Here is a 13756-nt window from a genome sequence, read left to right on the forward strand (position 1 = left end):
TTAAATTTAAATATTTATAATTGACTTTTTTATTTAAAAATTAACAAGAAATAAAGGTTTGCAAGTTACCTTTGGATTTTTTTTCCTCACGGTAGAAACCCTTGCTTTTATGTTAGGGAAAACGTTTAAACCATGGCTTTTTAGGTTAAGACAAATATTATTTTCTTATATTTAACCAAACTATTATTTTCCATTCTAATAAAAAGAAACTATTATTTCAATTTAAGAAATTAGCCGAAATAGGGAAACACTCTTACCAGTTAGTTTAGATAATAAAAACAACGTGAGAAGAAATACGCGGAATGCTTTTGACGTGGGCATGATTCAATGTATTTATCTGTAGTAAGAATGAGGGGCGCTACAATTAGTCAATTGTTCAACCCAGCTACCGACAACTAAATAATATCACGCAAATCCCATTGGTTTTCTTCCCCTCGTAAACCGAAGAAAACAAAACATGTCATCTTTGGGCTTTTGAATCTTCTTGATCTTTTCTCTTTTACAATAGTTTTTGGCTGAAGTGGGTTGGTTTAACTCTAGTCAAATGATTTTCCAATGTAGCAATAATGGGCTACTTAAGACTGACGAACCCCGATATATACTAGCCCAAAATCGACTAAAGCCCCAAGCTTACGTCCATAATTCTGAAAATGAATACCTTGTGAATAAACTTGATTACTAGACAATATGAATATCCTGGTTCCCCATTTTGGTCTCCAAGAATCTCAATGATTTGAAGAAAATTTAAGATAGCCTGTACTGATTGACTGAGAGGGTGAGTCAAAATTTTGAACGTATGCTACTACCTCATGAGACAATCATAAAAATGATGGAGATCCACAAGGATAGGACTGTGGACCGCACCTGACCCTATATTAGAGAAACATCCATATTACACCATTTCATCAGTTAATAAGGAATTGTTGCACCTACTTGCTCTCACTCCCAAGGCATTTTACATGGCAACCATGGCTCTCTCCGCCATTCACTGGCAAAACCGTGCCTTCGCACAAACAGAGCTTTCAACCAGTGTTCGCTTTGGTAATGGTAGAGTTTCAATGAGGAAAACAACAGGAAAGGCAGCTGCTTCCTCTGGTAGCCCGTGGTATGCTCCAGATCATGTCAAGTATCTTGGTCCATTTTTCTGGTGAAACCACACCATCTTATTACCTATCAGGGGTATTTACTGGGGACTACGGGTGCGATAATGCAAGGCTCTCAGCTGATCCTAAAACCCTTAGAATGAACCAAGTGCTTGAAGTTTTTCATTGCAGGTGGGGAATGCTTGGAGCTTTGGGTTGTATCTTCCCAGAGTACCGTCACTAAATGGTCTCAAGTTCGGAAAGGCAATGTGGTTCAAGGTTGGTAATCAAATCTTCAGCGAGGGTGGTTGTAACTATCTAGGGAACCCCAGCCTAATCCCTGCTCAGAGCAGTTTAGCTATATGGGCTTGCCAGGTAATTCTCATGGGTGCAGTTGAGGGTTACCGCAGTGCAGGGAGAACTCTTGGTGGCGTCACAGATTCTCTGTACCCAGGTGGAAGCTGCAACCCTTGGGACTCGCTCACAATCCTGAGGCATTTGCTAACAGTGAAGGAGATTAAGAATGGGAGCTTGCCATGTTCTCAATGTTTGGATTCTTTGTAACTAGAAAGGGATCACTGGAGAACATTGCTGATCATCTCGCTGACCCGTTAACAACAATTATTGGCATATACTACCAACTTTGTACCTGGAAAGTGTAGATTTTAAAGTGTTGTCTCATGTAAGCTATACTCGAATTGCTTGAGTAAAAACATTGCAACTAAGCATCATAGTGACACTATCAGGTTTTTGTTGAATTTTACATATTAATACTGCAAGATTAATGAAATGTAACCCTTGATCCATTCTGATTAGAGTTAAATGAGTCAAGTTCCATGGTACTTTGCCCGTAAATGGAAATAAAAACAAATGGTAAGTCAGACCACACTGTTCAGATTCGAAAGTCAACCAGCACTTGGAAAAATGGTTGACTAATTTTGGGTGATCTCACTTTGGATCTACTTTCGACAGATATATCAGCTGTTACCGAGTGTGGAACTAGCACAAAAATAGTTGCATAACAAGGTGGTACCTATATGCTGCTGCTGCAAAATCTTTTATTTTAAAGGAAGAAAGAACTCAACCATTTGCATCCCTCTTCCAGCCACAGCAATCTGATAGTGGTTTCTGACAAACACCATTTAAAAGAACCATAATAAAATTTCCATAACTGTAATAAAGGATTGCCACCAATCTAAAGTTGCACATAAATGCTCCACAGACCTGCCGCATGCTCTTGCATCCAATGCTTCTGGCTCTGGCACACTAATGATTAGATGAGTATGTTCGGTTAGTTCACCATGCTCCCCAACATGCCAACACCTGATGCGCTGATCAAGACCGGTAGAAAACACCCAGGTCCCGTCTGTCCAAATGCCTTCATCAAATAAAATGTTCTTTTAGCACAAGTAACAACAATGACTAGGATAAACCAAAAGCCTCTGAGACTTATGTCTGAGAAAGTTTAGGGTTTACATTTGTCCTTTATTTGTGATGGTAAATAGAGGTAAAGACAAATATGAACTATGCATTTCTGCGGGAGACTGCAGGCACCTGAAAGTGTTCTAGTTTAAGCTCAAATTAGCCTATAAGAACCGCACTTGCTAAAGATGATGTCAACTAGAACCAAAGATTTTCAGCAACAGAACAGTAAGAGATTGCAATTTCAAACACAATAAGTAAATTAATGCCCATTTTAGATAACTTTCAAATGAGGACTACTACATACCAACATTTAAGAGTTTGAAAGAATTTGAACAGAGTTATCATTATCTAACCTTTTATAGCAGAACTATGAGCTGAAGCGATTCTATAATGATTGAAGAATCTGATATGATAATTCTGTGTCTGGTTCTGACTGTTATAATATACAGTCTTCTCAATACTTTCAGATTGAATGGTTGACTTTATTGTTTCTAGGGTCGAAAGTTTAGCATCTAAGTCTGTTGATGACTTTGTCAGCTTAAATTGAAGACAATGAAGTGCTTGGTCATCACCCCCGCTGACAATATTGAACAGAAAACAGTTCTCAGAACCTTGGTAGTCCATGCCTGAAAGATGGAGACAATTCACACCAGATTGGTGTACATTATTCATAACATGTATAGGGTGTATTTCACATATCTCAGTTAAGGAATCAGTTCTGCTTGTTTTCGACTCAAGCAAAGTGTTATGCATATCTTGAGAACAGTTCTTTGGGCTGCTTTCAAGGTCATGTAATTCTGAGGATGTGCCACTTGTAGCATACAGCAAATCACCATTATCTGCATCTCCAGCTTTCCTAGTTGCTGAGTTACCACCAAATCTTCTCTTAGACAAGCTACTGTTAAAGGATTTCCACTGCCGTCCTCCTTGGCTTCCTCTTCCTGTACGTGGCCGTTTCTGACAATCAATGAACTTCTCTATATTAAGACTGGATACTCGCTGCACAAACATTTCAACACTCTCGGTTACATCCCAAAAGGCGATACTGCCATCAGTAGCTCCACTTATCACAACGTACAGGCTGCCAATATGGATGTTTCCAGTTACTGAAGATTGTCAAGAAGAGTTAGCAGTGGTACATGTTGATGCCATTAAAATAAGTAAAATTTGTTATTCAGGCAAAATGTTCAATAAGATTGATGTTCCTAATTGTAGTAATTAAATTTACTTTATGTATTTGACTCGAATGAATGGTCTTTTATTTATTATTCTCTTCTTCTCCTCCCACACCTATTCTTTCAAAAAATAATAAAAAAAAATTGCAAGAAAGGAGACAAATAGACCACTTTAAGTTTTAACTGATAAATAGTTAAACACTAAGGGAGCATTGGAATCCATGTACTTTGACTTGTGAGGAATAGATTTCATGAGCCTTGGATACATATTCCAAATAATTAAGGAAAATCCTGATTCAACAATTATGCAAATTCCGAAAAGAAAAAAGAAAGAAGAAAACTGGCAATCAAGTTGAAAATAAAGCAGATGGCATAAAAAACCAGAATTAAATCTAGAATTTAGCCCTAATACTATGTAGTCAGGGTTGAATACAGTAATTCAAGAGAGAAAAGAGATTCTTTAATTCTGGAGAAAAATATGCTGTGTGCTTAATCTAATTCATGATTTTGAGGAAAAGACTACCTTTAGAAAGCAAATTCATAGGAACAACTGCATGCTGCAATGCTAAAACTGGGGATGGTATGGAAACTAATAAAGCAACATCAAACCTGAAATTATAAGGGGGCAAAATAAATTTCATGTACACAGAAGTATAGAAAATGAAATTAATAATGACCATTAACCGAAATACCAATGAGCCCTTATTACTACCATAATCTATGTGGTAAGACCAAAGCCCGTAATGCTAGTGTGGCATCCGAACAAGCAACGACGACAAAACAGACAGTTAATCTGCAATAGAGATAAAAGGAAATAGTTTCTTTTCTTAAAAAAAAATAAATAAATAAAAGAAAAATAAAACAAAGAAAACAAAAGGGAGATACAATCAGAGGTTACCTGGAACCGGCACATTTAACAAGAAAAGCAGTTACAGCAAGATATCTCCAATCATCTTCATACTTATTCCCCACGCAAGGTTTTGACTCTGTTTCCCCTTTTTCTATAAAAGTTGATGTGGTCTTTGCATCATTATTGAGGCTAGAAACTTTCTTGGCAGTACTCGATATTTTTTCTCTTCCTCCTGTGCTGGGACTTTTTATTGGCATATCAGTGGAGAGCCACCGGAATGACATTGATGAACACTGTACTGTTGGTGTATAGCCAGTTTCAAATCTGTTATGCTTTTGTCCAGGGTAAATTTCTTCCTTCTCATCCAGTCTCCTACTTCTTAGTAACCAAGATGTCAGGACACGCTTTGCACCAACAGAAACCAGCAAACAAGGATTTTGTTTACCATCTGAAGTGGCATTTTGTCCCTTCTCCAAGCCATGCATGCGGGATACATCTGAAGGAATTATATGTGTCTTTGACACAAAGCATATTGATCTAACAGCAGATCCACCAATGTGCTCCCCGAGCAATTTTGATGCAGACCAATTCTCCGTTTCAGGAGTAAACCTAAATCACCCATAATGCAATCAGAAACTCTATTCAAAAGCAAGAATCAATGAGATGAAAAAACAAGGTAAAAACATAAGGGACACAAAAGGTATGTGTCTCTTAAATACATGGCATGGCATATGCAGTGCACATGCAAATGCTGTAGCTCTCAGGTCAATCATCCCCAAGTTTCTCCAAGGAAAAAAAAATTTTCCTGTATAAAAAATGAAGCATCCTATCACATTCTAAAGGGCAGATGACTATCAGCATACCTAGTTAACCTCACAGTTCCATCTTCACATCCAGTTGCAATCCAACTAGATTTGTCAACTAAATTTTCAACTTCATTTCCTTGAACTTGCAAACTTTCAAAGACAAAGCATAAGGAATGCATCTCTCTCCCATGAAACTGTAAGTGTAAATTCTGGGGGAATTTTTTTTTCCCACCTGGTAACCACTGCCTATGAATATAGATAATTTCATCCTGCAAAAAATTATTGAAAATAAATGATGTGCAGAGAAGACATACAAACTTGAGGAAGGAAACATGATCAAGAATATGCTTTATGGTCCATGAAATTCCAAAGATGTGGCTCAATGGTGGGTGCTTGCCAACTATGCCTTACTGGTACTAGCCAATGGTCATAAACAGGTGTATCACATAATTGGAGAATAGTAATCTGCATTTTTCTGAAGTTTCTCAAAGGATGAAGGTTGAATACCTTGACATATGCAAAACAGTTCCTCATCTCTGGTAAATCACCAAGGTAATAAGAATGAGGACGTCGCCATCCCCCACATGGAATTTGCACAACCTGTGCCAATAAACACATTTAGCAATCGAAAGGTATAACCTGAAGAACATTTGTACCTCCTTTGTCAGGAGGGAAGAGGGGGAGAACAATACCTTCGCCTCAGTTATCATATTCCATATTATGAAATCTGTTGATGCAAAACCAGCTGCATAGTTGCAGTTTGCCAGATCATCAGCAGACTTGAAATCAGCAGAGACAGATTCAATCAAACTCAATTCTTTCACTTGTTTCATTCCTATAAATTCAAAACTTTCTTGGTCCTTGTCATATTCTAAATAGCATATGCACCCATCTGCTCCAGTCTGAAAAAAGAAAGGAAAATGGAAAAAGAGTCAACACACTTACACATGCTTGAACATGGAAAATAAATATGCACATAGGCAGATGTTTTCCCCTTTTAAAGGCTAATGGATGTTTATTTGAATTCCTTTACAGATATTTTCCCTTTTCCTAAAGTGAGCACAAATGTTATAACGTATATCTTAAATTTATTAGAAATTTGTCTGTTTTATAATCTTTATATATACTAAAAACTTCAAGGAAATCCCATGATCAGAGAGAAAATGTAAGATAGAGTTATAATTCCAATATTTGCCTGTTACTAGGAATTCAGATCATACCGAGCGAATTTCAATTTGATTGCAACTCAATCTAGCAACTGAAATGTTGGACACGCTTGAAATACCATGAGCTCCTTTGAAATAACTTAGCGGAGAGATCTTCACACCTGATGTGGAAGACATGCACAGCAACAGGTCCTTTGATAAAGAGAATAGAACCAGATTACCACGCAGATCTCCACAGACCAGCACCTACCAAAAGTTTAAGTACAAGATACATCAGGTAAATAAATAATATGTAGTACCAAAATTTATATATCCCTTTTTGTGCAAACAAAGTAAACTGAACCAAATCAGGCTTCACAGGAACAATAATTTCTTCAATGTTGAAACTAAAAAGGCTTTTCTAGTTTGAATAAAAATCTCCATCTTAAAACCATAGGAGAGAGCCCATTGGAATCAGCCAAAGAAAGAAGGGTAACACATACCTCTTCCTCAAATGATGCATCCAAGCACATTATTCGCACTCCAAAACATGAAGGGAATTCTGCTATAAGGGATATTCTTCCAGAATCCTGACAAACAGATATTGTGGGGTCATATAACCTCCACAGCTTCAAAACTCCTCTGGGATCAGTGGTGAAGACATACCTAGACAACAGAAACAATGATATTTCAAAATCCTCTACAGCTTCAAGGTAAAGAATGAGACCTAAGGTGTCTCTTAACTAACAATGCTAGATTATCAGCAGGAAAGTTACAGATTCTGCATTGGGCAATGTGGTATAAGAGTTGGTTACTTCTTTACCAATCATATTATCATATTAGTAAACCAGCAATTCTCATTTGCCTTAACCAGCAAATAGGGTTTATAAATAAGCTAAACAATAGAGAAATGGGTTTAAAATTCACACTCAAGCATATAGGTTTTTACAGCTCAAGCATGCAATACCTGCCAGATAATCAAAATCAGGATATCATCAGATTAATAAAGAAAAGTATTACCTACATCCAAGTGACTTACACCAGTAAGTTCCTAGGAGTTGCCTCTCTGCTCCAGCTGACCAGGTAAAGGTGAAGCCCACTTCAGGTGATGAGGGATCACCAGTGACTCCAACAACTGTCATGTTTCCTTTACCATCTCCAAGAGCAATCCAATCATCTATACCGCAATAATTTTCAGAAAGGCCTTTGGACAACAGATCCATACAAACAACTGGAACCTCTCCGCTGACACGGACTAGTTCAGTCCATTTGACATCCCCTGTCTCAGATAATAGAGCATGGTACAGATAACCATGGTTTGTCGCAACATAAATGGTATCTTCACATTTAAAATACAAGGAGCGCACATATTCACTTTTGCTGCAACAACAGAACCAGCAATGACAATTGACTATAAGTATATGATACAAAAGAACAAGACAATACAAAAATGAAAGAAGTAGAGCAAAGAATACTAAGACATGGGGGGAGAACAGAAGCTTGTGATCCACAAGGCACAAGTTTTCATCCCCTTCAATAGAGATATCCTAGTAACCACTAGAATGTTCATCAGCACAACATATTATATACCAGCATCATAACAGAAGATCTAACATTTTTGTAATTTGTTAAAGAGGCATTGATATCATATGTCAATCAGGACTAGGAGATCAAGAGAGGCACTATCTAGGAGAACCTACTAATTGTCACCTATGACCTATACAAAAGGTATTAAAACCCTATTTTTAGTTTATAAAGTAAGGTTCTTTATAGCTGAGAATATTGTAATAGAATTTCGGTGACGTCACCAATGTTTAAAGGCAATAACAACAACAACAACAAACTAAGCCTTATATCCCATAACTCTGGGGTTGGCTGTATGAAAGGCAAAAAAAAAAGGAATCATGTTAGGTTGTAGTTTTGAATCTTTTTGTGCCAATGTTTAGAGGCAATGTGATGGAAATTTTTTATTATCCATTGAACAACTTTACCTGTCCATGAGCCAAGCATGCTCCATTGAATTTGGAACACAAGTAGTGCTTATCTGTGCTCCCTCAATTATATATTTGGATTCAGTATCTCCCTCCAAGTCCAATGTCTTATATACAGAAGTGTGTAACTGATGAACTTTAATCGCAGAGTCGAACCCAGCAGTAACGAGAAGTGAAGAGTTTGGGTCATATAAACATCGCCATATGCCTCTTCCTCTGCACAATCAAAAATATTTTAATACTTTATCTATATGATACTAAAATATTAGTTTGATCAGATTTAGGCTAATTCAACAAAGATTTCCCCCAAAATTACCGCAGTTTCAATATAAAAGGTCATATAGAATATCAAAAAGAAGGAACAAATTCAAGTACAAAATCTGGAATTACAGCTTACATATGTTCCTTAACCATCCTAAGCTGCTTTCCATCCAGACCCCACACACGGCATGTGCAATCCTCACCAGCAGTAATAATTAACTAACAGAAACCATAAGAAATCAGTTTCTGATAGAGAAATCCATAATTTAAAAACCAAGCTAGGAAACACATTAATTCCAGATGCAGCTCAGATACAGCATTTTGGAATTTGTAAAGGAAATCAAAAGCATACTAGGATTTTCATAGAACAAGTTAGAGTTTAAATCTTTCACAGATTATTTTCTTAGTTCTCTGTTCTTAGATTTTACATATACCAGAAAGAATAGAACAAGTACTAGTGCACCAGGATTACATGAATCTTACAGAATCAGAAATACAGCAGTCCCAAATCCGAGCACTATGGCCAAAGAGCACAGGACCAACAGCCTCCCTTTTGTCATCAAAACCATTTTGCTGAATATGAATTGTCCAGATACGAGCACTACATGGATCAAGAAACCATTTTAATGCATTACATAACTCCAAGAATAAAGTAAAATGATAAAAGAAAGGAGTTAAAAAACTTATTCACCTCCTATCATCAGAGACAGAGACAAGCTTGGCTCCACTGGAAGACCAGACAATACGAAATATCGAACCTTCATGTCCAACAAGTCTACATATACGAACAGCTTTATACTGCTGATCGTGACACTTGACAAAGTTGAAGTTTGAACTGCTTAAATTCATGCAATCTTTCACTAGACTTGTTAAACTTGGAGAACCATGTTGACAAATGACTTTCCAAACTATAATCTGCTCAAAGTCATTTGGTTAATAAGAAATCACTTTGTGTCAGTGGTGCATAGGACTAAAGTTACTACAGACTAGAGAGTGTATGTAAACCTATAAGGGTGATAATAATGATTACATTAAGACAACACCCAAGCTGCACCCACATTTAACCTGATATTGCCAAAGGACCATACTTGGGTCACATATTTAAGGGATAAGTATTATAAAATTTAAATAAGAACCAAAAAAACATATAATTGGAAGAGTGAAGGGACTTTTTTTCACTAAAAGAAATTTCAAAAGTGGAAGCATTACACAAAGAGAAGTATTCATTGCAAGGAAAGACAAGCCACCTCATTATAAATTGTACCAGAAGCAATTCGAAGATCCTCAAGATTGTCACCCCATAATCGCATAGAATACAAAAGGCACCTATCTACAAATGAATTAGAAGGAATGTGCAAGAATAAACGTTATAAAAGGAAATAAAGCTTTTTCAAAAAAATATAATCAATAAAAACTCAAACATTCCGTAACAACAAGAAATGGTGAATTAGATATAGAAAAAATGCCAGAATTTGGATACAACTAACCTGGAGATTGAACTTGAAGAATCAAACTAGACTTCAACATATCCCAAAGATGGACAGAGTTGTCGCTACATCCAATAGCAAGACAATGGTCCTAGCACCCAATACAAGAACAAACATTATCATTAAAAAAATTTTTTTGAAACTTTAAAAACAAGTTCAAACTTTTAACCCACAGTAGTCAAATGAACGGAAAAATATTTTACCTTTAAGAACAAAACATCTAAAACCCAATGACTAAACCTCGGCAAAGAATGAATTAAACTCAAGTCCACCCAAAATTCTGGCTGAATCTGGGAGTTTAGCTTAGACACAAATCCAAAGCTAAAGTTAAATAACTTTACCCTCTTTTCACCGCAAACAACAACCTTATAAGTAAATGAATTATCAGGTAAGCCACAAATGATTCCATGAACGCGAATGCCTTCAAAGACATGAAAAGATTTTATCATAATTTCTGATTCTAGATCACAAAGCAGAACTTGAGAACCGGAACCTGATTTAAAACAGAGTAAAAAGTTACACTTTTGAATAAAAAAAGAGTGGGTTGGGGGATATTTGAGGGAAGAAAAGTTTTACCGGCGAGGAGATAAGGCAGGGAAGAGAGGTGAGAGGGAAGGTAGAGAAAACAGAGGGCTGAGATTTCTCCGAGGTATTGGCTGCTACATGTGTTCCACTGGCTTTGGTTCAGCTGCGAGTCCGCCATAGTTGAGAACTTGGAAGGGAAACTCGAAACAGGTTTGAAGTTGGAAAGATTTTGCTCTAATGAACGATTTCGTGGGCTTTCAAAAAAGTCTAGACTCGACCTATTAATATGAAGGGTTAGCCCAATCCCAAAAAGAAGGAAGAACAAAAATTAATGGAATGCGGTGAGCGTGGATCGAACACGCGACCTTCAGATCTTCAGTCTGACGCTCTCCCAACTGAGCTATCCCCGCACGGTGAATGAGAGGATCGCATATATTCTATTATTTTATTTTTAATAATTGAGCTCCATAAATAGATGGGTGGGCGAGTTTTCGTTGTCTTACTGCAATCATTTATTGATCCCACCATTTTTCTCCTTTTCTTTCTTCTCTCTCCATTGTCAAGAAAAGACTCGAGTCGGCTGTTGCAGTGCCATGGGAAAGATCCCATCTTTCAAGGACGAGTTCACTTTCGGTTTGCTTCCCTAAACCCTTTCCTGTATTCTTCTTCAAATAAAAAAAAAAGAGAAACCTCCTTTCTGAAAACGTTTTCTCTTTCTTAATTTTTTTTTTCTTTCTTCTAAATTGAATCGCAGACCAAAGACTCGAAGAATCGAGGGATATAATTGCCAAATATCCCAATCGGGTCCCTGTAAGTTTTCCGATTCAGTCTCGTTTGACTTTACGTTTGGTCAAACCTTTTCCTTTTCTTATCTTTTTCGTTTCCGTCTTAATATCAGTTATTATTTGCGTTTCAAAGTTTCTGCCTCTGGGATTTTCCCAGAAAGTTAATTTTCTTAAACTATGATAATTTTCAATTTTTAATCTGTTGCGTTTGTTATTTATTTGTTGATTAATGTTCTACAATGGTTGTCAAGACTTAAATACTATTTTTAGATTAGATGAACTTAATCCCTTCAGCCCCTCCATGGATATGGCTTATATGAAAGAGTTTGCCGGTTATTGCTAAAATACTGATTTGTTCTTTTTCTTCTGATTTTGCAGGTGATTGTTGAAAGATACTCAAAAACAGATCTTCCTGAAATGGAAAAGAAAAAGTAAGTTTCAGCCTTGGTCAACAACAATTTGTTCTCATCAATAGGGTGTTTTTGTTGTCTTTCTACCTAATAATTCTTTGTTAGGAACCTCTGCCTAATGCGAGAAGGACTAGTAATGATGGGTGCTTTTTTTTATTTTTTTAACTTTGTGTAATTATCAAGATTGTGACATGTTGAATTCTGTAGATGAAAAGATCCCAAGTGGGAAACACAGCTCCATTATCTTCTTATGACCGATTGCATTCCATACTTGTAAACTTCATTCTTGAATTGATGTCAAAACTTAGTTTCTTGTTAAAAGATAAAAGGGCGGAATAAATTTATGCAACACTGTTTCCATTTATAGGTATCTGGTTCCTCGGGATATGTCTGTTGGACAATTCATTCACATCTTAAGCCTGAGACTTCGTCTGACCCGTGGAAAGGCGCTCTTTGTATTTGTAAAGAACACTTTACCTCAAACAGGTTAGCCATGGCCATGATGAGACTATATGTCATATTTCTTTCATATAGTTTTGTTGTGTAAAACATTTTCTGAGGGCTTCATCGATGACCTTTGTTTGCAGCTACTCTTATGGACTCTGTCTATGAATCTTTCAAAGAGGATGATGGATTTCTGTATATGTGTTATAGCAGCGAGAAAACCTTCGGTTGTGCTACTAATCAGATTCAACTGTGAGCTTTGTGCACAAGTGTAAAATCCCTTGGTTCCCTCTCGTTTCGCCTGATGATGGATCTTGAATGTTGAAACTCAGCCTGGTATTTTAGTGTTGTGGCATCTGTTAATCATCATTCATTCTGTAAATTCTATCAGCATACAAGTCATTCTACAAGTTACTTTTATCAGTATCTATGAACTGGCATGCAAATATGTAATCTGGTGGTAAACTTCCAGTTATGGATCTAATGCCTACAAATGGTTTAACTTTGGGAAATCATACATCCCTTTTGTGTGTTCTCATTTTGACATCTCATCTCAGTTCTATGGTACTGGATTTTGTCTATAAAGCTAAGGTCTAATGTTTAAAAGAAAGGCTGTTATGTTGCAAGGTATATACATTAGGAGGATTAGACATCAAACTTGAGAAAAAACGATCGTGTTCTTGCATCAGTTTGATTTCGGTTTGGCCTAAATAAATTTACTGGGTTCTAAAGTTTTGTTAGTGGAATTTCACATTGATCCAAACAAAACCAAATTGAAGTCATCCAACTAGCAAAGGATATCGCGTGGCAATGTCATCGCAGCAGCATCCGCATTGAAGATCATTTTAATCCCAGAAGGTGATTAATGAAAGACATTCAAGTCAGGAGGTTGATAGAGATGCCATTTGACCATTCAATCTTCAGCAAAATTCTTTTCTATAGGCACATGATGAGTAGTCCATTTCCAGCTACCTTTGAACACTTCTTGAATGGCTTCAACAAGATAATAAAGTGGATGATTAAGCCGGACTCCTTTAATATATCTTATAGCGATGAAAGAGTCAGATTCGATTTCAACATTGATAATCCCCAACTTTCTTGCCAAAAGTGATACCATTAAACAAGGCCCAAAGTTCAGCAGCATCAATATTACAATTACCAAGAATGCAAAAAAAGCCTACAATCCAATTTTCATATTCGCCCCTTAACACTCCCCCAGCTCCAGCTTTGCACTCTTGTTGGTTCCAACAATCATCAGTATTGACTTCGATCCAATCTGGAGGTGTCTTGGCTCATGAAAGCAAAATTTTCTGTTTTTCCTTATCCGTGAGATTACCAATCCTGGGATTGTACCATTCTCTTGACATTAT

At 36.8% G+C, this 13756-nt stretch overlaps 2 protein-coding genes, 1 non-coding gene and 1 pseudogene across 9 annotated transcripts; 2 read left to right on the forward strand and 2 right to left on the reverse strand.

Moving 5' to 3' along the window:
• Window positions 1-776: 776 nt before the first annotated feature.
• LOC111304949 (Transducin family protein / WD-40 repeat family protein) lies at window positions 777-11003 on the reverse strand. 7 transcript variants are annotated; one of them, XM_089750093.1, is made up of 21 exons: window positions 10799-11003; window positions 10426-10715; window positions 10223-10313; window positions 9983-10065; window positions 9427-9650; window positions 9219-9336; window positions 8872-8954; window positions 8475-8690; window positions 7504-7863; window positions 6987-7149; window positions 6559-6750; window positions 6031-6240; window positions 5846-5938; window positions 5396-5607; window positions 4581-5141; window positions 4395-4475; window positions 4206-4291; window positions 2861-3613; window positions 2307-2460; window positions 2116-2210; window positions 777-1731 (listed from the first exon to the last, which is right to left on the reverse strand). In XM_089750093.1, exons 1-20 carry the CDS (start codon window positions 10923-10925, stop codon window positions 2141-2143), a joined length of 4167 nt encoding a protein of 1388 aa, XP_089606219.1. In that variant the 5' UTR covers window positions 10926-11003; the 3' UTR covers window positions 777-1731; window positions 2116-2140. The 7 variants fall into 7 exon arrangements, 6 of the variants coding, with proteins under 6 accessions (XP_089606219.1, XP_022757740.2, XP_089606220.1 ...); XR_016331131.1 differs by lacking the exon at window positions 777-1731 and having other exon boundaries at window positions 1868-2210; window positions 2861-3588; XM_022902005.2 differs by lacking the exon at window positions 777-1731 and having other exon boundaries at window positions 1868-2210; window positions 10000-10061.
• On the forward strand, window positions 937-2104 carry LOC111304952 (chlorophyll a-b binding protein, chloroplastic-like; annotated as a pseudogene).
• Window positions 11004-11084: 81 nt separating the features above from the next.
• Window positions 11085-11157, reverse strand: TRNAF-GAA (transfer RNA phenylalanine (anticodon GAA)). Its single transcript has one exon. It is a non-coding gene; the product is annotated as a tRNA-Phe (tRNA).
• Window positions 11158-11243: 86 nt separating this feature from the next.
• Window positions 11244-12898, forward strand: LOC111304953 (autophagy-related protein 8i). The gene is given in 6 exon segments (XM_022902016.2): window positions 11244-11380; window positions 11502-11557; window positions 11911-11963; window positions 12310-12428; window positions 12530-12631; window positions 12634-12898. Coding segments are annotated over 6 exon segments (441 nt in total). The 5' UTR covers window positions 11244-11340; the 3' UTR covers window positions 12705-12898.
• Window positions 12899-13756: the final 858 nt, after the last annotated feature.

The sequence above is a fragment of the Durio zibethinus genome, chromosome 21, assembly GCF_047325235.1.
Source record: "Durio zibethinus cultivar Kanyao isolate XHJ-2024 chromosome 21, ASM4732523v1, whole genome shotgun sequence".
Lineage (NCBI taxonomy): Eukaryota > Viridiplantae > Streptophyta > Magnoliopsida > Malvales > Malvaceae > Durio > Durio zibethinus.

Coding starts and splice junctions, on each gene's coding strand:
- LOC111304949 (XM_089750093.1), bottom strand. CDS start 10,925: ATGGCGGACTCGCAGCTGAACCAAAGCCAGTGGAACACATGTAGCAGC. Junction 7,864..8,474: donor CATGCTTGGCTCATGGACAG/GTAAAGTTGTTC, acceptor CTGTTGTTGCAG/CAAAAGTGAATATGTGCGCT. Junction 4,476..4,580: donor GTTAAATGTGCCGGTTCCAG/GTAACCTCTGAT, acceptor TCTCTATTGCAG/ATTAACTGTCTGTTTTGTCG.